This window comes from Cupressus sempervirens, chromosome 9, assembly GCF_028749045.1.
Source record: "Cupressus sempervirens isolate cs-2001-9-10 chromosome 9, ASM2874904v1, whole genome shotgun sequence".
Classification (NCBI taxonomy): domain Eukaryota; kingdom Viridiplantae; phylum Streptophyta; class Pinopsida; order Cupressales; family Cupressaceae; genus Cupressus; species Cupressus sempervirens.
Genome location: NC_143126.1, coordinates 820,116,385 through 820,143,797, shown reverse-complemented (window position 1 = coordinate 820,143,797; position 27,413 = coordinate 820,116,385). Strand labels below are relative to the sequence as shown.

General features: G+C 36.4%; 1 protein-coding gene across 2 annotated transcripts in view; it reads right to left on the bottom strand.

The window, feature by feature from the left end:
* ATGRIP (Golgi-localized GRIP domain-containing protein) overlaps positions 1-27,161 on the bottom strand; it is a 236,648-nt gene extending 209,487 nt beyond the window's left edge. The window contains exon 1 of one of the 2 annotated variants that reach the window (XM_089802216.1): positions 26,137-27,161. In XM_089802216.1, coding sequence (XP_089658342.1) covers positions 26,137-26,443 — 307 coding nt within the window. In that variant the 5' untranslated portion in view covers positions 26,444-27,161. The remainder of the gene's footprint in view (positions 1-26,136) is intronic. The other variant, XM_089802217.1, reaches the window with a different exon arrangement.
* Between the last annotated feature and the right edge of the window lie 252 nt (positions 27,162-27,413).

Here is a 27,413-nt window from a genome sequence, read left to right as displayed (position 1 = left end):
TGCAGATGCTTTGGTTGGGGCCAGTATGACTATATTTTTTGGACACCATGCACCGTACACTCCCTAATTCACCAAGAGGGAGAGGAGATACAAATGTTTGTGACAAACCAACACGTCACAATTCATGTTCAAATCATTGTCCAATTTGGAGTTGCTAAAGGTAAATTCAAATTGTAAATTTGTAATTAGTAAATACTAAATTTCAAATTTAATTTATTTAGTTAAATCATTTGAATACATTTTATGTCATGTTAAATATTTTTGGACACCATATACCGTACACTCCCTAAACTTGGTTATGAAACAAATTGTTACCCACATAGACTGGGTGTGTTAGAATCTGAAAAGATTAATAACCCAGAAAACTAGTGCAAAGAATAAATATCTAAACTATAAATGCAAATGATACAAAATCAAAATAGCAACACAGAGTTAGTCTCCAAGAGAGTAATGCAAATGCTAGAAGCAAAATAGCATTAAGAGGATGCAAAAACAAGAGATGCAAATACAAGCCAAGTAGCATGCTTATATAGGCTAGGAAGAGGGAGGAGGTGGCAACACCAACCAATGAGGAGCAACCATCTATCGGACTAAAGATAGCAAAGTATCTTCACAAGATAGCTAATGGATGCTCACATGTAGGAAAGTGACACCTCACAACCATTCACCTAATAAGACATGCTTTATTAACCTAAGCGAGATTATTAAAAGTGTAGGAAAAACCTAGCAAAATAGGAAAAATAAAAAACTACACTAACACCCCCCCATAAGCGAAGCTTAGGTGGATGTAGAAATGGGTCCCGGCAAGTCAAACCTGATGAGGTACCCATGTACATAAGATTTCCCAAAAGAGAGAGAGAACAGACCCCCCAAAAAAAGTCAAGACTCCAAGTGAGAGGAAGAGGCCCCCCCAAAAGATGAAGCATCCCGCACCCCCAGCAACGCTCACAAATGAAGGAACTTGCTCTCAGTGAAGGGTTTTGTGAAGATATCAGCAACTTGCTCGGAAGTCGGACAATAACGAAGGTCAATGACATGACCATGGATGAGCTCCCGGATGTAATGCATGTGGACCTCTGTGTTTGGTTCGCTGAGGATGAACCGGATTCTGTGAGATCTGAATGGCAGTCTGGTTGTCACAAAATATGACTGATGGCCGTCTAATATGGATACCAAACTCAGTGAGAAGATGTTGAAGCCAAATGGCCTCAGTAGCGGCATTTACAGCCCCCCGATACTCAGCCTCAGTAGAAGATAGAGCAATAGCAGACTGCTTTTTGCTCGACCAACAAACAGGACCTGACCCAAGTGAGAAGCTATACCCTGAAGTAGACTTGCGATCCTCAGAATCACCTGCCCAATCTGAATCTGTGTAGCCCACCAAATCAAGCTCAATACCTGCTGCATAGTGAATCCCACAACTATGAGAACCCTGAATGTAGTGAAGGCTCCGCTTGGCTGCTTTCCAGTGCAACTCATGGGGCTCTTGCATGAATCAAGAGACCATGCCTACAGCATAAAAGATGTCAAGTCTCGTATGAGTCAGATAAATGAGACTTCCAACAAGTTGGCGGTACAAAGTGCCATCAACAAGTGGAGAAGAACATTGAGCCTCAAGTTTGACTCCAGAAAGGAAGGGAGTCGGAGCAGGCTTACAGTCAGCCATATGAAACCTCAAGAGTAAATCTAGAGCATACTTGGATTGTGTGATGGTGATCCCAAAAGGAGACTAAAGGATCTCAATCCTGAGAAAGTAATGCAACAAGCCCAAGTCAGTCATCAAAAAACTATCTTGAAGGGCCACTTTGACAGCCTTAATGGTGGGTGAAGAACTTCCTGTGATCAACAAGTCATCAACATACAAAACCAAAAACAGAAGTGAATCACCCTGTTGCAAAATGTAGACATTAGGATCAGAATGGCACCGAGTGAACCCAACTGATAGAAGGAAGGAGTCCATCTTAGCATACCAGGCCCGAGGAGCCTGTTTGAGGCCATAGAGAGACTTTCGAAGACGGCACACAAGTGAAGAATCTTGAAGGAAGCCCTGTGGCTGCTCCATGTAGATCTCCTCATGAAGGTCACCATGAAGAAAAGCACTCTTCACATCCATCTAATGTACTTCCCAACGATTAGCTACAGCAATGGCAAGAACAATTCGAATGGAATTCATTCGAGCAACTGGCGCAAAAGTCTCAGAGTAGTCAATCCCAGGAACCTAGGAGAATCCTTTGGCGACCAAGCGAGCCTTGTGTTTGTCAACTGACCCGTCTGCTGCAAATTTTGTCTGATAGATCCACTTACATCTAACAAGTTTTCTTCCATTAGGAAGAGGGACAAGATCCCAAGTGTGGTTCCTCATCAAGGAACTATACTCTTCTTGCATAGTTGTATCCCACTCAAGAATACCAAAAGCCTCATGAAAGGACTGTGGATCTGAGGCAGTAGCAATGAAGACATGTGGAGCATCCTGGAATTGTGAACGAGTTCACCTGGTGTCTGATGGATCCCCAACCCAATCACCTGCAGACTACAAGGTCTATCTAGTCCAAAGTGGACAGGAAGATGGAGAATCTGGAGGGGAATCATTAACCTCTGAATGATGACTAGGAGAGGAAGGAGGTGAGTTCTCTGAATCACTTTCTGCATCAGAAGTAGAGGTAGAAAACTGTTCAGGTGAATCTAACTCATCAGAAGATTTGTCATGTATTCCAAGTGACTCTAATGTCAAGGTAGGAGTTGGAGAAGTGCTAGAAAGCGAGCTTGAAGATCCCTCCTCAAACTGAACACTCCTCTCAATGAATAACTCATGTTAGTAGGGTGGAGCAACCGATAACCCTTCACACCATCAATATAACTTACAAATATGCAAGGTCTACTTTGCGGATCCAAGGCCTTACGTTTCTCTGTAGGAATGTGGACCCATGCAGGGGAGCCAAAAACTCGAAAGTGCTTAACTAATGGTTTCCGACCACTCCAAGCTTCAAAAGGAGTAACTCCCTTTAAGGCTCGGTGAGGAACACGGTTCTGGATATAACAAGCACAGTTAATGGCTTCTGCCCAATACTGTGGTGCAAGAGATCTAGAGTGAATCATACAGTTTGCCATTTCCTTCAAGGATCTATTCTTCCGTTCTGCAACACCATTTTGCTGAGGATTGTATGGAACTGAATGCTGTAAATCAATCCCCTCTGAAGTGCAAAATCTTTCAAACCGATGGTTGACATACTCACCACCATTGTCTGTGCGCAAAACCTTGATGGCTTTCCCAAATTGCTTTTCTACAAAAATTTTGAAGTCTTGAAAATGATCAAATACCTCTGACTTTTGTTTGAGAGAGTACACCCATGTATATCAAGAAAAGTCATCAATGAATGTGAGGACATATCAGGCCCTGCTGAAAGAAGGATGTTGAAATGGACCAGCCAAATCACTGTGAACTAACTCTAGTATCTGTGAAGCTCTCCATGCCTTACTTTTGTCAAACTTTTCTTTAGGATGCTTACCAAGAATGCAAACTTGGCAAACACCTCCTGAGAATTGAACCGAAGGCAACCCTGTGAGCATGCTCTACTGGTTGAGCTGATGCAAATAGCGGAAGTTAAGATGGCCAAACCGCTCATGCCATAATTTACTCACATCATTAGAGTGAGTGAGCAAAACAAATGAAGGAGGATTAGGAACAAAGTGAGAAAACAGAGAGTCATGACTAGTGATCTGCTCTCCCAACTGCAACTACAGAATCACTATGCAATTCACGTATCTCCACTGAATCAGGAATGAACTCAACCCGCTTGCCTAAACTTGTGTGAGTGATCTAGTATATTGATAGGAGATTAGTTGATAATGAGGGTACACAAAGAACATCATGGAATGTGCCATCCCCCACATCAACAGACCCTCTCCCACACACCTCAATAGGAGTGTCATCACCCATCAAAATAGAAGGCATAGTACATGGCTCCAAGGATGCAAGTTCTTCCTTAGATGAAGCCATGTGGTGCGAAGCACCCGAATCAAGAACCCAAGTGGATGGTGAAGAAGCAACTGCAACAAGAGCCTTGCCCTTTCCTTTCCCCTTGTTTTCTTTTGCCTTGTTAGACTCTTCATTAGAACTTTGTTTGATAGACTCAAGAACACTAATATTATTCTTCTCAAGAATGTATGTCAAGTGATCAATTTGTTTCTTCAAACATTTATGTTCATCATGACCGGGTCTTTTACAATAGGCACATTTAATCTTTTCTTTCTTAGGCTTATCGCCCTTAGAGGATGAGGTATCAATAGTTGCTTTTGAAGCAATTGGTATCTGATCCTTCTTTTTCTCCCTATTATTTTGTTTCTCATCCTTACTATTGTTGTTACTACTTTGTCCTTTTTGTTCTTTTGTGCCTTGGTTGGTTGCTAAGGCATGTGACTTAGATGACTTAAGAGTGCCCATCTGGATTAGCTTGTCCTGTTCTCGAGTGAGATTGACAGCAAAATCATCTAGAGATGGCATGGTGAATTGAGTACCAAGTGCACCCTTAGTAGCATAGAAGGCAGAGACAAACACAGAATATTCTGAACTTAGCTTAGAGAGAATACTAAGAATCAGTTGTTCATCTTTCTTTTCAATTTCACATTGTTTTAACTGCAGCCTTAGTGATTTCAATATGGTGAAGAAATCTTGGATTGTGTTGAAATTGCCTGGACTTAAACTAATTAATTCATTTTCCAACATATGACCCCTCATTGAATCTTGTGTGCCAAATAGTGTTTCTAGCTTTGTCCATACTTCATTTGGTGTATCCAAAGACTCAATGTGAAATAGAAAGTTAGGAGAAACAGATAAACACAATGTTCCATATGCCTCATCACATTTGTTAAACCACTTAGGCTTATCTTCATCTTTATCAGGTTCAGTTTCAAGTCCCATAGTTATCCTATTTAATCTTGCTTTCCTTAAGTGAATTGTCATGCGTGATTTTCACTCAAAGTAATTGTATGGAGTTAGGATGGGCATATTTGTTTGATCCATGATGAAGAAATGCTAAAAAAAAGAGAACCCAGCCACGACAATGCTACCCCTTTTTACTCAATCAAAGAACCCCCCCCCCCCCAAAAGAAATATGATTTGGCACTTTATTTTAGTGTGTTTACAACTACCACTAGAAAGAAATACTTAGTGGCCTTGATTTCAATGCATTACAAACCCTAATGAAGAGCATATGTTGAAATTGAAACTTAGGCACAATAATCAAGGAAACAAATAGCACCACTGTGATTTACTCGAAAAATCATGCACTTTCAAAAAAAGAATCGCCTCGATACGAGGTCGTATGAGAAAGTTATGATCCTCCGAAGTTTTCAAAATGAGAACTGTGCATAGTTACAGCCAAGAATCTGCAATTTTTGAAAACTTTATGCATGAAAATCAAAAAACAACTCCACTAGTGGATAGAGCACAAAAAAACAACCAAGGTCATAATAAGAATCGTCAAAATCGGAGTCTGTATGAGCAAGAACAGAACATTTGAAAACTGCGTTCAAATTTGCGACTGCCAACGGAGAGGGGTACGGCTGTAGCTTTCCATGCTCAATCCTGCAAAATATATAGATTGTATGCAAAATCTAAAAGATACCCAGATGGTTTTTCGAAGCTACGAACAAAACCCAGAAAGCGTTTTTCTTGCTGATATACAAAAGATGTTGCTGTAGTGTAAATCAGAACCCTTTAACAATAAAAAACAGCTCCAAAAATCAAGAAACAATCCCAGCAACCAAAATATAACATGCAAATTCTGGATCAGCTTCCTAAGTCCATCAATGGCATGCTAGAACCTGCAATACTGATTGAAAACTCCAAATATGCAAGTTGGTTGTCAGATTTGAGATTGAAACCCCAGAGGAAAATTGTTTTTGTCAAAACTTTTCTGATTCTCAAGATCATCCAAAGATGTAAAAGAAGAGCATACTTCGTTTTTTTTTTAAGTACAATAAAATTTATTAGCCCCCCCCCCCCCCCCGAATCTCTCAAATAAGGAAACTAAAATCTACTCTTGCACATAGAAAAGCTCTGATACCATGTTAGAATCTGAAAAGATTAATAACCCAGAAAACTAGTGCAAAAAATAAATATCTAAACTATGAATGCAAATGATACAAAATCAAAATAGCAACATAGAGTTAGTCTCCAAGAGAGTAATACAAATGCTAGAAGCAAAATAGCATTAAGAGGATGCAAAAACAAGAGATGCAAATACAAGCCAGGTAGCATGCTTATGTAAGCTAGGAAGAGGGAGAAGGTGGTAACACCAACCAATGAGGAGCAACCATCTATCAGACTAAAGATAGCAAAGTATCTTCCCAAGATAGCTAATGGATGCTCACATGTAGAAAGGTGACACCTCACAACCATTCACCTAATAAGACATGCTTTATTAACCTAAGCGAGATATTAAAAGTGTAGAAAAAACCTAGTAAAATAGGAAAAATAAAAAACTACACTAACAGGGTGAAGCAAATTTACAAAGAGGGAGAGGAGATACAAATGTTTGTAACAAACCAACACATGTCAGAATCCATGTTGAGATCATTCTCCAATTTGGAGTTGCTAATGGTAAATTCTAATTGTAAATTTGTAATTAGTAAATACTAAATTTCAAGTTTTATTTATTTACTTCAATCATTTGAATACATTTTATGTCATGTTAAATATTTATTGACATATTGTTATGATTAACTTACTTAGGTAGTTGAGACCTAGTTCGCATCTCATACTATTGTTAAGAGACAACTTGTCAAGGTGCAAGAGGCATTAAGCCAACTGGTTATTTCAACCCAATGGGGTATATGGAAGGCTTCAAATTCAAAGAGGGCACAAAAGTTCAAGGCATTGATCTTGGATGACAGTTGGTGGGATCGTGTGCGATTTGTAATAGATTTTACAGACCCTATCATAACTATGTTCCGCTTTGCTGATTCAGAACAATCTTGTTTGGGGGATGTATATGATGGCATGGACACAATGGTTGAGAAGGTAAAAATACAAGCACATGAGGATGACCCCACAAAATGTGAAGCCTTCTACAATCAACTTGAATCAATCATTCATCATCATTGGGAAAAGATGACTACCCCATTGCACCCCCTTGCATATGCCTTAACTCCAAGGTACTATAGCGAGGAAGTACTCAGTATGCATGATAGAGTAGCACCTTACGCGGATTAAGAAGTTGCTAGTGGGAGCTACAAAGCTTTTGCCAGACTCTTCCTAGATGAGGGCACTCACAGAAAGGTTAGGACTGAATTTGAATTATTTTCTTTGGGAACCAAACTTAATCCTCTTGCAATAAAGGACCAATGTCACATGAGAGCTATCACATGGTGGTACATCTATAGTCAACCATTCAAGCATCCACAACCTCTCGCAATCAAAATCCTCTCTCTAAGTAAGTTTTATTTGTTTTTAACTTTTTTTTACCACATGTATTCTACAATTCTTTAAATTGTTTTCCATTTTATGTTTTAGCTTAATAATTAATTTTGTAATTGTGAACATTGTCTAGGTTGCAAGTTCTTCCGTTGTTGAAAGGAATTGGAGTACATTTGCCTTTATCCACTTAGTAAAGCATGTAACCAGTTGGGCTCTAAAAAAGTTGAAGACTTGGTTTTCATTCATACCAGCTTGTGTCTTTTGTCACATAAGGAGGATCACTACAAGGAAGGGGCAGCCAAGCTTTGGGATGTAGAACCTGAGTGTGCAAACTTGGATGCAAAGATTCAAGATCTTACCACAATATGGATGATGATGCTGATAACATCATCACACATGGTGTATCTAGCACAATTGGAAACATTTTTGCTTCAAATGATCTTTAACTTGCAGCAGTTGGAGGAAATGGAGATGATGATGAGTCTTTTGTAAATCCATATGATACGGATTCGAATTGATAAACATTGAATGATGAACTCTATTTTGATTTTGTAGTTGTGAGTGTTATGAAGATAGAGAAACCATTATTTTATTTCAATGTGTAAAATATTACATTTGATAGGTAGTATATAATGTTGTACAGACAGTAAAAATCAGTTAAACAATTTAACCGTGCACAAACTACTTTGTAACTATCCAACCTAATTAATGTAATACATTATACTAACAAACCCCTCTTTATTACATTGTTCTGGCAACTATATTCATGAGGAAATACAATTTCATCTCTTGACAAATCCCCCTTTAAATTTTAAAAATCGTTGAATACAAGATGTATACACATTTTGCAAAAAATTTCAGTGAAGAAACAAATCCTGAATCAAGTGGAGTTCCATCAAGTTGTTTCATAACCCTCATGAAGGTGTAGCCCCTGTTTGAGATTCCCGAGTTCTCCCTCCATTACTCCCAAATCAGAGCCTCGAAAACTATAGGACATCCATCCATTTTGAACTCTACAAAAAACCCCTTACCTACCTCCACAAATCAAACTTCTCAATACATGCATTTTTCAAATATGGCAGCAATAACAGGAATAAATAGGAAACTTAAAAACCAATAACGCTTATCAAGCAAAACATTATCTTGAAGTGAGAAACTAACTTGAAATGATTAAAAATCCTCCATCCTCCTGTGCCACCAACTCCTAGAGAACAAAGGTTTATAATACTTCTCCAGGGTCACTAAAAAAATCATAACTAATAGTTTCATCATTGGATGAATCGTCATTCTCAACACATGAAATGTTACCTTTATCTTTGATATCTCTATTAAGAACATCATTAGCTCGAATTTTGCAAGACCAAGCTCTGTGACCCTTTTTCTTACAATAATAAGACTTGATTTCCTCATTTCTTGTACTTGATCTTTTGTTATATTTTTTAGTATATAACACAAATTCTACTGAGAAATACCTTCTAAATCATTTGCATTTGTTATTGTTTCTTCTACTAAAAGTGTTAAGCCCATATCTTCTAATTTATGAGAAGTTATTTGGCTGAGTGTAAAAGCAACATTATTATATTTTGCAAGCAGATTGTTTAAAAAACATAGCTTTAGCATCATCATCATCTACTGGAGCCTTGACTTCGATTAGTTGTTTGAAAAGAGACCTCAAATTACTTATGTGATTTGCCATTGTAAGTCCATCTTCCATTTTAAATCTGAAAAGTTAAAGCTTTAAAGAAAATTTTATATTAGGAAGTTTTCTTCCAAACAACTTATTCAAGTCCTCCCAAATTTCACTTTATTTTTTGTCCAAGTCTATGTGATGCAACTTGGAATCAGAAAGTGCAAACCAATTATTGCCTTGGCTCTATCATCTCTGCTACTCCAATCTAATAACTTACTTGTATTTGCAGGTGGACCTTCTTTTCCAATAACTATTCCCCATAACTTTTTATTCATCAAGTAGATCTCTAATAGAATACAAAATATCTCTAATGATATTCATTTGCAGATTGATGAAGCAATAATATATATATATATATATGCAACGTAGAATTCTGGAATAGAAGGTGGAACTTACAGCTAAAGAATCCATGATTAGAGACAAAAAATTGTCTAAGTGTTAGACAGTTTTGATATCAGTTCAGAGGCAACTTCGGTATTGTGAAGTCTATAGTGGTAATCAACACGTGCGCAGTTAAGGACAGGTAGACCAGAGTGTCATGATGGCATACCTAAGTGCGCAGATCAGTACGGTCAGTACGGATGAAGTTACAGGTAAAACACCAGTAAAGGCGAAGAACTAGACAGAATAGAGTATATCAGAAAAGGGTTAATAACTGGTTAAGAAATTATTTCGGTCACGAAATAATTACTTAATTATTTAGTGACGACATCCTAGATGTTTACCCTAAGCTAGCATGACATGTGAAAGCATCAAGCCGACTGCACTAGAGCTTTGTGAAAGAAAAGAGTATAAGTAAAGAGATCACTACTTGCGAAGTATGTGAAAGAGATGTGTATTGTATGTTATGCGAATGCAAAGTATATGGTGTATATGCGAACTAAGAATGTGACGTGAACTTATGTGAGACACTCATGATGTGAATTCTAATGTAAGATCAAAGATATGCAAAGTACAGTAGACAACGAATAAGAGGTTATTGTATCTATCTTGTTTTGTTTAAAGCATTAAATTGTATAATTGCATGTTTGGGCAGTGGGCTCTTCTTGCATACATATGTATTTGTAATACCTACTCCTAATAGGGTTGAAGCAACTCCTAATAGGGTTGAGGCTTTTAATAGGGCCTAGTCCTCTAACAAGGACCGAGACACTACATGTAATTCATAGACTCCTAACAAGGTCAATATCCTTAATAGGATTCTTTTATTTAGTGGATTATTTTGTGGGTGCCATCCCCACTGGAGTTTTCCCTAGTTAACAAAATATGGTGTTATGAGTTCTCTTTGTATCCTAAAAGGGTTGAGGCTTTTAATGGGACCTAGTCCTCTAATAAGGACCAAGACACTATATGTAATTCATAGACTCCTAACAGAGTCAATATCCTTAACAGGATTCTTTTGTTTAGTGGATCATTTTGCGGGTGCCATTCCCACCGGGGTTTTCCCTTGGCTAGGGATTCCCTAGTTAACAAAATATGGTGTTATGAGTTCTCTTTGTGTATGGATTTATTTACTCTTTAGCATTATTGGTTTACTTTCATATGCATGTTGTAAAGTAATTACTAATATCCAGTTGTAGAGAAAAGTTTTTACAATACCGACTCACCCCCCCCCCCTCAGTATTATCTATCTCTAACAATGTACGTATGTTTATTGTCTCTAACCTGTGATTTCAGATAAGATATAACAGATCGATTGACTAAGAATAATCTCCAAGTTGTGATTGAAGTCGACGTCACAATGAATAAGTATATGAACGAAGCGTATTTGCAGACGTAAAGGCATGGGTGTTATTCAATTCTTTTCCAATAACAAACACAGTATAAATATAGTTTGAAGAGATCCCATGGAGGGGCATGACCCTGCATGGCATATGCTACATAGGGTTATGACCTTGCGTGATTTATTTTATTTATCTTTGACCACAATAATCCTGATCATAATCATGTCTATGTAAAGAATCATTGGCCTTAACAAATCGCAGAGATGAGATGATGATTGTTTTAAGTAAATTTGGTTTTATAATGATTATTCACAATAGTGTGTGTGTGTGTGTGTGTGTGTGTGTGTATATTATTTATATGTGTGTGTATATATAGAATCTAGATAGAAATCAATTTATACATAGACAAAATCATTATAAGTTGTATCATACATTAACACTCCCTCTTAGCAAGGTAGGGTTGGTACATCCCAAACATCTCAAAAGTTAATCTTCATTTGCATGATTTCACCACTCACATATTCTTGTGAGACAAGAACATCACACTAAATTATATCCTAGAAGGATATAAGTTATCTGATTTCTAGCACATTCAATGACAAATCTGAGTATAGTTTATCAGATAACAATCTTGATCTTTGGAACAACACAGTAGTCTCCTATATTGTAGGTATCATGATCTCTAACCTATTTCAGGACACCAACATACAATAGTCTATTGTGATACTTAAATTATCATGACCTCCGACACATTTCGGGGGAACAATTTAACGTAGTCTACCATGATAATAGATCAAGAACTCAATAACACAATCTCAGTATAATGATTTCCAGCACGTTCTCGGACAGAACCTTAATGTAGTCTATCATAATATGATTTATTATCATGACCACCAGCTCAATACAGGACAACAACTTAATGGAGTCTACCATGATAACAGGTCAACCTATTGTTAAGATCACCTTACAATAGTGACCTCACAAATTTATCAATAGAAAGATGGTCAACTTTCATGACATATTTCACATATGCAACATTAAAACTCTTTTAACATTTATAATATAAATAAATATATATTAAATTTAAACATGACTGAGACTTAATTTCAGAAATTACAATTACATCTTAATCATACCAAGTTTACCTCTAAAGTACTTTACTTTAAACTTTGCAAGAGGTTTGGTAAGTAAATCGGCATTTTGCTCTCTAGTGTTAATGTATACCAACTTGATGAGATCCATGTCTACCATATCTCTGATGTAAAGATAGGGAATCTCTATATGCTTAGATCTGTTATGGAAAACTGAATTTACAAACAATTTAATGCAGATTTGATTATCGCAGTGTATAATTGTGGTATTCAAGGACTTCCCAAATAGTCCAAACAATAACTTCCTTAACCATATTGTTTCTCGAGCTCCCATAGAGGCGGCTATATATTCAGCTTCAGTGGAGCTCTGAGCAATTGTTGACTGCTTTCTACAAGACCATGATATCATAGCAAATTCAGGACTGAAACAACATCCTTTAGTACTTTTACTATTGGTTGAACTGTTAGCCCAATCAGAATCTGAATATTCTTGAAGTTGAATCTCAAAACTATCATATTTTAGACCAAGTCCAAAGGTAGTATGTAAGTACCTCAAAATGTGCTTGGTTGCCATGAGAAGGATCTTCTTAGGTTCACACATGTATTGACTTAATGCATTTGTTGCATAAAGAATACCATGGCTAATATTCACCTAGTACATTAGAGATTGGTCAAGATGTCAGTAGTGTATTTTCCTTGATTTAGGAAAATGTAGTTTTCCTTTTGCCATACTTCTATACCCAAAAAATAGTGTAGAAGACCCAAATCTTTCATATCAAATTCATATTGCTAGATCCTGTTTGCATTTTACAATAAGATGATCTTCCATAGTTATCAATAAATCATCAACATATAGAACAAGAATTAGCATGTCACCATTTGATATTTTGATGTATATATTAGGATCACCTTCATTTTTGGAGTATCCTAGTTTGATAAGATAATTATCAATCATTTTGTACCATGCCCTGGGGGCTTGTTTAAGGTCGTAGATAGCCCTCTTTAATTTACACACATAGAAGTTTGTGTCATGAGTGACAAAGCCTTCTAGTTGTTCAAGAATACCTCTTCATCAATAACATCATTCAGGAAAGTAGTTTTTACGTCCATTTTATGTATCTTCCATCCTTTCGATGTTGCAATAGTGATAATGGTTCTTACAGAGGTGTATCAAGCAACAGGAGTAAATGTCTCTTCATAGTCAATTTCAACCTTCTAAGAAAATCCCCTGGCAATGAATCTGGCTTTATGTTTTTCAATACTACCATTGGTACATGTTTGATTTTGAATAACCATATAGAGGAGACAATTGATTTGTCCTTAGGTAGGTACAACATCCCATACATCGCTTTTTAATATTGATTAATATTCTTCAATCATTGCATCTTTCCAAGTTGGGCATGTTAGGGCCTCTTCAACACTGGATGGTTTAGATTTGATGAGTTCAGATATAACAGCAACATAACATGAATGGCTTCTAGTTTTCTTACTTTCTCTAAAGATTTCATCAAGTGCCACATTGTTTTCTTCAAACATCCTTCTTGCCCATAGTGGCCTTTTCTTGTTGTTAAGGATTTTAATATTTTCAGTATTAGATGATAAGGGTTCATGATCTTCTGAACAGTTCTCACTCTGAATCTCATCTATAGGGTTTTCATCTAATTTGTCATTGGTTCCTCATTTGATTCTTCAATATTTTTCAAAAGGTCATATGCAGCATGTTCTTCAAATTTAGCATCTCTGCTGATTTCAATAGTTTTTTGTCCTAGAGACAAGAGCCCATAGCACAATGGTAACTGGTGAGCCTCTCATCAGGGAGGTCTTAGGTTCGAATCTAGTCAAGCTTAACACATTATAATAATTAATCTTAAAAATAATAAAAATAAACATGTAATCTAGGCTTCGGCTCATTACCGATCCAAAAAAATAAGTTGTTCTTTGTCCAAGAATATAGACTCTGTAACCTTTAGAGGATTCACCATACCCAAGAAATATGCCTTTCTTCCCCGACAGTTCTAGTCAGCCAAAAATTCTCAAGTGACGTAAGTCTGGTTTATTACCTATAAAGGCTTCTTCAAAGGTTATATTTTCTAAGATTGAATGAGGACATCTATTTTGGATGTATAATGTTGTATTTGAGGCTTTAGCCCAGAATAAGATGTGAAGATTCTCATCATGCATCATAGCTTTAGCAGATTCAATAGTGGCCTTTCCTTGTTATTAAGGATTGCAATATTTTCAGTATTAGATGATAAGGGTTCATGATCTTCTGAACAATTCTCCCTCTGAATCTCAACTGTAGGGTTTCATCTAATTTTGTCATTGGTTCCTCATTTGATACTTTAATGTTTTTGGAAAGGTTATATGCAATATGTTCTTCAAATTTAACATCTCTACTAATTTCAATAGTTCCTTGTCTTGGAATGTAGACTTTGTATCCTTTAGAGGATTCACTATACCCAACAAATATGCCTTTCTTCCCAGAAAGTTCTAGTTTGGACCTCTTTTCTTTAGGGACGTGCATATATACAGGACAGCCAAAAATTCTCAAGTGACTTATTACCCATAAAGGCTTCTTCAAAAGTTATATTTTCTAAGATTGAATGAGGACATCTATCTTGGATGTATACTGTTGTATTTGAGGCTTCAGCCCAGAATGAGATCTGAAGATTCTAATCATGCATCATCGCTTTAGCAGATTCAATGATGGTTTTGTTTTTCCTTTCTATCACTCCATTTTGTTGTGGATTATAAGGTACTGTATACTCCCTCTTAATCCCAATAGATGTGAAGAATTCTTTGAAGTTTTCATAAATGCATTCACCCCCATTGTCAAATCTTAAAGTCTTAATTTTCTTTCCAATTTGATTTCCACTAAAGCCTTAAGGGCCCGTTTGGTTGCTGGAATACAACTGGAATAGGAATAGGAAATTAGAATATGATTTGTATTCTTTGTTTGGTGCGTGGAATAGGAATAGGGAATAGGAATACGTATTCTCATTTTAGCCCCAAAATGAGCTTTTGTCCATTCCAAAAAATACTTGTAATTGGAATTGCTATTCTTGCATTCATTTTAACTTTCTCAAATTTGATTAAATTTTCAAATCCGCTTTGACCTAGGGTGAGCGCTAGAACTTTGTTTTCAATATTTTCAAATATTTCAGTGATTTTCCAATGGCGCCGATTGCATCTTCAGAAATATTTTCAAATGGCGCCGATTGCAAGTTAACTGTACTCCAATTTAAGCTTGCATAACCAAACAAGGGATAAACAAGATTGGATTGCATTTTTCCATTCCTATTCTTCATTCTCCATTCTCGTTCAAATTTTCTATTCTAATTCTCAATTCCTACGCTCGCAACCAAACGGGCCCTAAATTCTTTGAATTTCAACAACACTTCATTTGATTCTTTAAGTTTTGGGAAGTAAATTCAAACTTTCATAGAGTAATCATCAACAAAAATCACATAATACAAGAAGCCCCCTAAGGAGGGTATTGACATTAGACCACACAAATCAGTGTGGATAAGTTCTAATACATCTTTTAATTTATGTCCACTATGAGGGAAAGACCCTTTAGAATTCTTTCATAAAGTGCATCCTTTGCAAGTTCCGATATGTTCAAATTTTAGATGAGGTAATCCTGTCACAATTTTTCCTATAGAGGGTAGAGCATGAAAAAATAGAGGTTTCATAACCTTCTATGCCAAATTTCATTTGTTTGTGAAACTTCATGATTTAGAGCTTTATTTTGAATATTGCAGAATTTATATAAACTTCCATCTCTAAATCCTATAGAGATTGCATTTTTTATGTTTGGAATTTGTAGGCCATGATAGTAGTTTGTCTTCTTGAAAGGTGACTCGATATCCTTGATCTAATAGACCAGAAATGAACTCCAAATTTCTTTTGATCCCAGTTACAAACAGAACATCTTTTAATTGTAGTGTAACTCTGGTTCTTAATTTGATTGAGCAAATCTCAATTCCTGTCATTGGATAGGTGGAATTATCACCTATTGTAACCTCTTCTATCGAGTGCCCTTCAAAAGTTTCGAAATGATCTTTGAATCCAGCTATGTGCCTAGATGCTCCGCTATCAACTATCCAAGTGTGCTTGCTTAAGTTTAATTCACTTGGCAATGCTAAGAAGAGTAGAGGATTTTCTACTTCGCTGACTTCAACTATAGAGGCTTGAGCTTTCTTCCTCTTTGGACAGTATCTGTGAGTGTGCCTAAACTTATCACACTTGTAGCATTGAACTCTAGACAAATCTCTGTTTTTGTAATTTTGATTATTCTTCCCTATTTTCTGTTTGAAATTCTTTTCCTTTCCTTTGTTTATGTTTGTAGTAAGGGCTTGAATTTCTCCCTCTTTGTTTGAACTGATCCCTCCCGTAATTAGTCAAGATTCTTCTTGAGTGCAATCATTCTTAAGCTGGTAAATTAGGTCTTGCACTAATACCTTGAATGAATGATTCCCAAGTAGTCGATAACACTTTAAGAGCTATTAAGGATAGCTCTAGGTCATCCACATTATTTCCAATCGTTGAGAGTTGATATTTCAATTATGAGATTCTCATAAAATAAGATGTAGTTGTTTCTCCTTTATTCATCTTGATATGAAGGAGTTGTTGTTTCAATGTAAGTAGCATGCTTGTATTGTTGATCTCATATGCATTTTGACTAGTCATGAACATCTCATAAGCAATTGTTAATTTTGAAATATGTGGGAGGATATGAACCTTACCAGCATTTTCATTGCCTTAATTGTTATGTCTTTTCCAAATTGTTTCTCTGGATCATTTTGAGGCATTGATTTGTTTTCTTCTACATATGATTCCAATTCAAGTTCTCAGAGGATGATCATTATTCGTATCATCCATAATACAAAGTTTGTTGCACCTTCGAGTTTGTCCTCCAGTCTGACACCGTTCACCATAATTTCTCTTTTGAATAGATTTATATAGGTCTATTGTTTAAGTAATGATTTCAATTAATATTTATTTGCACTCTATCAATTAGGCTCTGATACCAAGTGAAGGAATAAGATCTCTTATAGAATACAAAATATCTCTGATGATATTTATTTGCAAACTAATAAAGCAATATTATATATATATATATACCTGTGATTTCAGATAAGATATAAATAACAAATTGAATGATAAAGAATAATGTCCAAGTTGATACTGAAGTCGATGTCACAATGAATAAGTATAGGAATGATGTGTACTTGCAAAGGTAATCACATGGGTGTTATTTGATGCTTTCCCAATAACAAATGCACAATATAAATATAGTTTGAAGAGACACCATGTAGGGGCATGACCCTACATGATTTATTTTATTTATCTTTGACCACAGTAATCCCGATCATAATTGAGTCTATATAAAGAAGCATCGGCCTTAACAACTCAAGCCTTAACAAATCACAGCATATGAGATGACGACTGTTTTAAATAAATTCGGTTTTACAATGATTATTCACAATAGTCTGTATGTGTATACACACACACACACACACACACATATATATATATATATGTATGTATGTGTATATATACATATATATGTATGTATGTGTGTATATATATATATGTATGTATGTGTGTATATATATATATATGTATGTATGTGTGTGTGTGTGTATATATATATATATATATATATATTGTATGTATGTGTATATAAATAGATATAATTTAAATAGATATAATTTATATACAAACATAATCATTATAAATTGCATCATAAATCAATCCAACTGATGCTATCACATTAACACTGCCTCTTAGAAAGGGAGGATTGGTACATCCCGAACATCTCAAATGATAATCTTCATTTGCATGATTTTCACCACTCTCATATTCTTTTGAGACAAGAACATCACACTATATTATATCCTAGAAGGATATAAATTATATAATTTCTGGCACATTTCGGGACAAATCTTAGTGTAGTCTATCAAATAACAACCTTGATCTTAGGGACAACACAGTAGTCTCCTATATTGCAGGAATCACGATCTCCAGCCTATTCTGGGACATCAACATACAATAGTCTACCGTGATACTTAAATTATCATGTCTGTGATAGTTATATGTGTGTGTATTATTTATAAGTATATATAATATATATAGATATAATTTATATACAGACATAATCATAATAAGTTGCATCATAACAATTCGAATACTACTATCACTTTAACAGAATTTTCATTTTCCAGGTATGAAAATTAAAACCAAAATATTTATCTAATGTGTCAACCACAATCTCCATAACAAAATATCTTTTTTATTTCTTCTAATCACTTCACTAAAATTTAATACTTGTTGCTAAACTCTAATTTCCTTTTGCAATGTAGAAGAAGTATTATAATCAGCTTACATACACAGAGATTTCTTGATTAGTCGCAGTGCTGAAGGAGACCGTAGATCGGAGACCACTTTGATACCAATTGTTATGAAAATAAAGAAATATTATTTTATTTCAATGTGTAAAATATTACATTTGATAGGTATTATATAATGTTGTGCAGACGGTAAAAATCAGTTGAACAATATATCCGTACACAAACTAATTTGTAACTATCTAACCTAATCAATCTAATACATTTAATAACAATGAATACATTATACTTATTACAATAATAGATAAGTCGTCTATTATTAGTTAATGGTTATCTGTTGTAAATATCTAATTAAGCTTTAGTTTGCTTTCGTTTTTTGCTTTCTCTAGAATAGAATGTTTCTATTCTTTACGATCGTTTACTAAGGAAACATTGTCTCATTCTTTTGTATAAATTGACCGTCTGGCCTCTGTTAATAACAAGCAAGTATTTTACCAATTACTTTTGGAATATGGTATCAGAGCTAATACTTGAATTTTTTTGGAAAAAATTATAATTTCTTCTTGAAATTATTCGTTTAAATTTTTTCAAAATTATTTCAGTCAAATTTCTCAAAAACCCGCCTAGGGTTTTCTGCCTGGAGAAATTCGAAATCTTGAGCTAGGGTTTTGTTCTCTCCAAATTAGCGAATTTGTCTGCAAATCGCCTGATCTCTAGTTAGTAAATGCAAAGATTCACTTAAAAGCTTGGATCCCATGCAATTTCTGCATTTTCGAAGACCAGTTTGCACTAAAAAACTGCGACTTCAACAACTCGCGTTTTCTATTGCTCCCTTTTTTGCTGGCTGAGGGGCTCGGCTTTGCTACAAAACACAATTTTCTGCTATCACGACTTCTCCCATAAATCGTGTCATTGTTTTGCATCATGTTTTAGGAGAAAAAACATGCAGTTTTTGCTACAGTTTTCTACATTTGACTCTTCAAACTCATGCCATGCCTACTATGCCATTTCCTTGGTGTTTGTTTAGCACTCTCTAGCCACATTCGTCCATGCAGATCAATCCTTGAAGAGAACTCGAAATTTTTACCTACAAATCACGTTATTTATGTTGTTTTTGACCTCCATGGCCGCCGACTATGTTTTTTGCTCAAAACCCTAATTTTTGGGTTCGGAAAAAATTTTGATTCCAGATTCTTGATGGGTTTTTCAAGAGCTCAACTGGGTTGTCATCCGTTTTTCTAGGTGCCTTGATTTTCAAGCCAACAAATTCGAAAATTGACAACATATTCCTTATCGATTTTTCAAGCTCTCTTCTAGGTCACTCCAATTTTTCTAGGTCTTTTGTATTTTTGCCTCGAAGAATGTACCTTCATAGATTTTCACAATTTTTTATTGAAAAACGTGTCATGGCATCTCTGACAAACATTCTGCTCGAGCATAACTCCAAATTCAATGGTCAAAATTATGGCACCTGGAAGCAACGAATCATCGCAATCTTTGAATATCAGAAAACCAATCAACTTGTTCTGAGTGTTACAAAGCATCCGACTTCTTCAGGTTGTAATCAAGATACATAGGACGGAATAATCGAGAGGCAATGATGCTTCTCAAATTATCCGTGGTTGATGATCAACTTTCTCAAATTCCATCCGACAAAACAGCTGTCAAGATCTGGACACATCTCAAAGGTCTTCAAGAGACTTCTGACAAAAGCAGAGCCTTCTTTCTGAAAAACACACTATTTTCTATTGTCATGGATGAGCGCACCTCGCTCCAGGCACACCTGAATCGAATTCAAGAAATCTGTGATCAATTACTTGCAAGATGAAGGAAGAGGATATTGTGGTTATCACTCTTTGGAGTTTACCAAACTCCTATGAGCATTTTATCGAGACTCTCAACATCACATCTTTTGGTGTTGATTTAAAGTTCACTGATCTCTTCATAATGCTGCTTTAGCAAGATCGGTGGAAACAATAATTTGGTAGCAGCTCCAGTTCCACCTCCACAGAGCAAGTCTTTGTTGCGAAATCCTTTCAGAAGGATAAAGGCAAGTTTCAGCAGCCATCTCAACAGAAGTCTTCTGCTCCAGCATCAGATGGTTCTAGAAAGAAAAACATTCAATGCAACTACAACAAGTTTGGACATATGAAGGTTGAATGTCAAAATCACTTAGTTGCATAGTCTAAGCAATTAGGTTCGCAGCCCAAAGCAAATAGTGCTGAGCACACTAAGCAGGCAAAACCTGCCTTGTAGGCCTCCATGGCTAAAAGACCTACAGATTATGTGAAGTCGTCTGCCTAGTACATTGATTCAAGTGCCTCTCATTATTTCACTCACCGCAGAAACTGGTTTACTGACTACCAACCTTATTCAGACTCTGTTATTTTTGGTGGCGAAGAAGAGTACACAGTTGTCGGCAAAGGCAACATTCAAATTCAGTCTGTTGGGAGGAATCTCATATTCCTTGATGTGTACTACGTTCTAAGGATGGAACTAAATCTACTCTCAGTCAGTCAGTTGCTGCGACATTCTCCACACTTGGCAGTCACCTTCAATTCACATCAATGCACCATCACTGATCGGGCGACTAAGTCTACTGTTGCAGTGGGTCTTGAGGATCATGGTCTTTTCAGCCTTATTGATTCTGGTGATTCTCAGGACTTAGCTATGGCTGTTCGGCGGTCTTCTATCAGCACACTTTGGCATCAGCGATATGGGCACTTAAATGTGCATTATCTCTCACAACTTGCTCAAGATGAGCTTGTTCTTGGATTGCCAGAGATTCAGACTCAACAGCTTGGAGTTTGTGACACATGCCACGCTGGGAAGCAACATCGCACACCATTCACCAATGGCAATTCATGGCAAGCTTCTTAGGTACTTCAGCTTGTTCATGCCGATATCTATGGCCCTATGGCCACTTCTTCCGTTCTTGGGTCCAAGTATTTTCTATTGTTTGTTGATGATTTCAGCAGAAAAATGTGGGTGTATTTCCTTAAAAAGAAATCAGATGCATTTCCTATATTTCAAAAGTTTAAACCTTTAGTTGAAAAAGAGTCTGGGAAATCTATTATTACTCTTAAATCAAACAATGGGGGGGGATTTTGTTCTACTGCTTTCTCCAGCTTCTTGCATACACATGGCATCAAACACCAGTTAACCACACCCCACACGCCACAACAGAACAGTGTAGTTGAACGTCGGAACAGGACAATCACCAAGATGGCTGCTCCCTGCTCAAACACGAACATGTTCCGAAGCAGTTTTGGGCAGAAGCAGTTAACACTACAATTTATCTGTTGAATTGGTCACCTATAGTGGGAGTCAAAGGTAAAACTTCGGATAAAATCAGTCACCTGAAGGTTTTTGGCTCCCTTGCTTTTGTTTGGATCCATGATATATCACGCACCAAGTTGGATTCCAAGAGTCAAAAACTCATGTTTGTTGGATATAGCAGTCTTCACAAAGCCTACCGCCTGATTGATGTTGAGACCTCTTGTCTCATCTACAATCGAGATATAGTCTTTGATGAGCAGCGAGGACCATTCATGCATGTTTCTCCTGTGTTCCTGATCCAGCAAACCAGCCTATGATGGCTCATGATTTGGGAGTCCGGCTTCCATTAGGTCTACCTGATGGGAGGGCTCTAGTGGCTCCTACAGTTCCAGTGATACATGTACAGACACCTTCGGCTTCTCCTGCAGGATCACCTCACTTTGTAGATGCTTCACCTGAGTTTGATCCAGATTCTTCTAATGAGGATCCTGCTGATCAAGAATCTCCTGGTACTAATGTTGGTCATTCTCCCATCCGGCCTAAGTGGTGGGCTAAGACACTTGCTGAGTTTCGTGATAATGAGCTCATTGATGGGAGAACTACTCGGAAAAAGAGCAAAACTACAGATTTTGTTAACTTTGCTCTCATGGCCAACATTCACAGTGTATTTGAACTTCAAACATTTTCCGAGGCTAAAGGAATTCCAAAGTGGGAACAGGCCATGAAATCTGAACACCAAAGCCTATTGAAGAACAACACCTCGGTCCTTTTTGATCTTCCACCAGGGAAGAAACCCACTGGCTACAAATGGGTCTACAAAATCAAATACAAATCGGATGGTAATTTAAATAAGTACAAAGCCCATTTAGTGGCGAAGGGCTTTTCTCAGCGTCGAGTCATTGATTATGAGGAGACCTTTGCTCCTACTGCAAAGATGAGCACCATCAGATTAGTCCTATCCATGGCAGCACAGTTTGGCTGGAAGGTTCATCAGATGGACGTCAAGAGTGCTTTCTTGAATGGTGATCTCCATGAACAGGTCTAAATGACGCAGCATCCTGGTTTCAAGGTTGTTGGTAAAGACCATCAGGTTCTCAGATTGGTAAAAGCTCTCTATGGCTTGAAGCAAGCCCCTGGGGCATGGTACATAAAAATTAATAAGTACCTTAGTGATCAAGGCTTCAAGAGGAGTTCTTCAAACTCAAATCTGTACATCAAGACTACTAACAGTGACATCATCCTTCTAGTTATTTATGTGGATGATATGATCATCACTAGCAATTCGGCATCTTTGATTTAGGGAATCAAACAAAATTTATGCCTTTTGATATGACTAACCTTGGGCTCATGCATTATTGCCTAGGTGTTGAAGTTTGGCAATAGTCTTCTGATATATCCATCTCTCAATCCAAATATGTCAAGGCCCTATTAAACAAATTTTGTATGCAGGATTGCAAACCTGCATCTACACCTATGGAGAAAGGTCTCAAGTTATCAGCAAAGTCTGATTCTCCTTCCGTTGATGATACTACATACAAGCAACTAGTAGGCAACCTCATCTACCTCTCTGCTACTAGGCCTGATATCAGTTTTGCAGTCAGTTATATTTCACGCTTTATGACAGCTCCTAAGGCTGATCATTGGATGGAAGCAAAGCGTGTGCTTCATTATGTGAAGGGCACTTCAGATTATGGACTACTGTACTCTCGAAGTTCTAATCCTAAACTCAGTGGGTTCACAGATTCAAATTAGGTAGGCTCTGTTGATGATAAAAAGTCAACGTCTAGATGTGTTTAGTTTGGGATCCGATGCAGTCACATGGACCAGTAAGAAGCAGCAGGCAATTTCTCTCTCCTCTACAAAGGTCGAATACAAAGGGACTGTTAAGGCAAGATGTGAAGCTGTTTGGCTTCGTCGAATGCTTGGGGATATGCAGATGTCACAAGCGGGACCGACTGCTCTGTTTGTTGATAACGAAGGCGTTATCAAGTTAGCACGAAATCCAATCTTCCATGAACGAACCAAGCATGTGGATGTTCACTGTCATTACATACGACAACTGGTTGAAGACGGGACTATAGATTTGCAGTATGTTCTTACCACAGATTAGACTGCAGACATTCTCACCAACCCTCTTGGTTCTCATAAGTTTGTCAAATTCAAAGGACAGCTTGGTGTGATAAATAGATTAACCATTAAGGGAGGGTATTACAATAATAGATAAGTCGTCTATTATTAGTTAATGGTTATCTATCGTAAATATCTAATTAAGCTTTAGTTTGCTTTCATTTTTTGCTTTCTCTAGAATAGAATGTTTCTATTCTTTATGATTGTTTCCCAAGGAAACATCATCTCATTCTTTTGTATAAATTGACCATCTAGTCTCTGTTAATAACAAGCAAGTATTTTACCAATTGCTTCCGTAATAATACTAGCAGTGACATTGGAGGATAAATTATATTTTGACTTTGTAGTTGTGATGATTTGCTGATTTGGACTGGAATCATGAACATAGACACAAACGATATTCATATTGTTGATATGATTTATATATTATAATCTTATTGAGTATTTGAATATGTATTGGTGAGGTTAAAAGCTATCAAATGTTTTAATTTTCTATATTTCTTTCATTTCTTTGAATATACATAGTGTGTGTGTGTATTTGAATATATATGCGCATCCGCATCCCCCAAAAAAATCCCACATCCGAATCGGTAACTAAGCTTTAGTGTGTAAATATCTCCACTTTCTGATGTTTCTTTAATGATATAATCAATGGTCTAACAGATCTTCTTAAACATTTGCTATAGTGGATTGTTTTCACCGGTTGCTTTCTGTTTGAGAAATAAAGTAAATGATTTTGTGAAAATGGTAGGAATGTTCGAATCACACGGGTATTATTAGGTAGAAGCACATTGGAAGACCTTCGTAAGTCACATTATTATAAAGTGATAATGTTTAAACTTTAAACTAACCACTAGACATGTTTTAATGTTGTATTAAAAGTGTTCACATGACATTGCTATTATGTAGCCCCTAACAGGCACTGGTCTACTTCTATTCATTCCTCAAGTCTTAGAACAGCTTTCAAAACTATAAATCATATGCCATCCTTAATTTATTTGACATATTTCAATAACTTTGTACATAAGTCTTGAATATTATGAGAAAGGCAGCAATTGTGTATACAATTATATAAATTGAATTGCCTCAGCTAGAATTGGATTGCCTTTTAAACCTAATTTGCCTTTTAAACCTAATCTAGGTTTAACTCTATTTCAGAACGAACGTAACTACCACCTGCGAGTTTTCTAGAAAGCATGCAAGCCCAAAATTCTGTTACTTCTCCTTAAAGCTATCTGTAAATACTATCTTGTGCAATCCATATTTACAAATTATTCAAGAATAAAACCTTCTAGAAGCTCTGCACAATTATCTAGTCTTGGGCATATCCAATTACAAAAAATAGCTAATATTGGTCCACAATACAAATTCAAACAAAACTGACACCAACACATACCTATATGTTTAACTTCAGACAATTTAAAAACAATCTGAATAGAGTTCATTAAGCAATTTAAGGCAATTTGCAATCAAATGGAGACAGAATTGAAGTTATGGCACATATTACAAATAACCTGGTATACCAAAATTTTAACTTGCATATCAACACATTTTAGTAATTTCAGGTAAATTACAAACAGCCTAAGTTGAAATTAGTTGCATAACTAAATTCAAATGCAAACAAAACATGTCACAACTCAAATCTGACCTTGTATATCTACACACTTAATAAGCTCAAAAAAATTGCAAACGGCATGAGGTAGAAGTAGTTTTGCAAACGATACAAACTGCAGTCAAAATCTTAATTCGCATAGTTTCAGGTGAATTACGGGACAAATTGCAATTAAAATCTTATCCAGAACATCTGCACATTTCAGTTTTTCCAAGCACGTCACCCACAATCTGGGTAGATATGATTAAGCAATTTCAGGCAAACTGCAATCAACATCTTAGCTTGCATATCTACACGTTTTAGTGACTTCAAGCAAAACAATTGCATGTCTGCACATTTCAGTAAGTTTAAGCAATTTACAGACGATTTGAGGTAGAATTCATGAGATAATTTCAGATAAACTACATACCAAACAATTCACAATAGAAATTCAACTCACACCCATATACAATATATCAATTTTAAGCAAACAGCAAACAAATCGCTTCAAAATTCAAACTCAAAGCCTACTTTGCACCCCAAATAATTCCAGGTAATATTTAAACAATCTAAGATGAAATTCATCGAGCAATTTCAAGATAATTGCAACAAACATGAGGCAGAAGTAAACTACAAGATCCCAGACAAATAGCGATAAACAAAACCCTAAATATTTAAGAATCACAATTGAATTCTTAATTTATATCCGCTCATTTCAGTGATTTCCGATACATTGCAAACATCATTTCAGTGATTTCCGATACATTGCAAACATCATTTCAGCCAAACTGCGATAATAATGTGGCAGAATTAAATTAAGCTATTTGTTAAAAAACTGTAACAACCTTAAAATTAGAAACTTACACTCGCAGATCTGAGTCTCCAACTTCTCCCTCTCTTCAAAAGCCTTTTGTTCCAGCTGACCACTCCGCTGTTTCTCCGTCTCCAATGCAGCCTTCAGCTTGCTGACTTCGTCATCCACCGAGCCTGAAGTTTGAGAAGCAAGAGTAGCTTCAGCAGCAGAGGCACGGGCCTCCGCGTCCTGCACCTTGGCCTGTAATTCCGCCTGCTGCTTCCTCAGGTGCACCATTATTTTCTTCTTCATTGACGCCATTTCTGCTACTAATTTGGCATTCTCTTCTTCTAGAGCTTGCACTCTAGACGTCGCCATGGCTTTCCAATAAATCCAGCAACAGAAGCAAAAGTACAGATAAAATCAGCAAGGCGGGATCTATAAATGGTCAAATATAGGACAAAGTTCCCTCATACAATAGCAAATTACACACACAATTAAGGAAAAACAATGGTAAATTGTCGGTGAAAATTAAGACAAAATTCGCCAGAGCGATAGGTTACGCCACATTTAAGCAGGAGAAGTAAATTGCGTACAAATTAGACAGGGGGTAAATTAGGAACGAGATTAGCAAACAGAATGCCAAACTAGAGACAGAATTCGTAAACACAATGTCAGGGGACAACAGTAGCGAAAACCATGCAAATTAGGGACAAAATTTGCATATGCAATCGGGAATATGCAACACGTTTTAGAAAAACCAACGGCGATAACTACTTCGTTTTTAAACGGGTGTAAATTTCGGACATATTTAGCAAACCCAGGGAACAAACCAATTTAATTTCGCAAGGACGGATCAGCGACAGAGGTAGCAAAACTCAGTGCAATTTATGCAAATTTAGCTATGAATTTCTGGAAACTTATGCACATTGATCTACTACTGTCAATGAAACTCCAGTGATATGGTAGTGGTTGTGAAGATCGAGGAATTTGATTATATTCGCTAATTTTAATCCTATATTGAAGGTACAGGAAGGGTAGACGGAGCTAAAAAAATTATTTAATTTATTCGCTGTCGTCTGTAATTTTCTACGAAGGTGGAGAGAACGGAAAATGCTAAATATGGTATATTAGAATGAATTTAGTGACATTAACAATAGTTAAATTTCCCTCGCAAAGGTTGATACGAGGAAATTTTGGAAAGAATTAGGAGGAAAATAAATAAATAACAACATTATAGATGCATAAGAGTATGCAAAACTGCTATACAAGCGTCTTCAAGAGGAGAACAATCGTTCTATTATGAATAGTTAAAAAAAAATCTTCACAATTGATGATATTAATATAG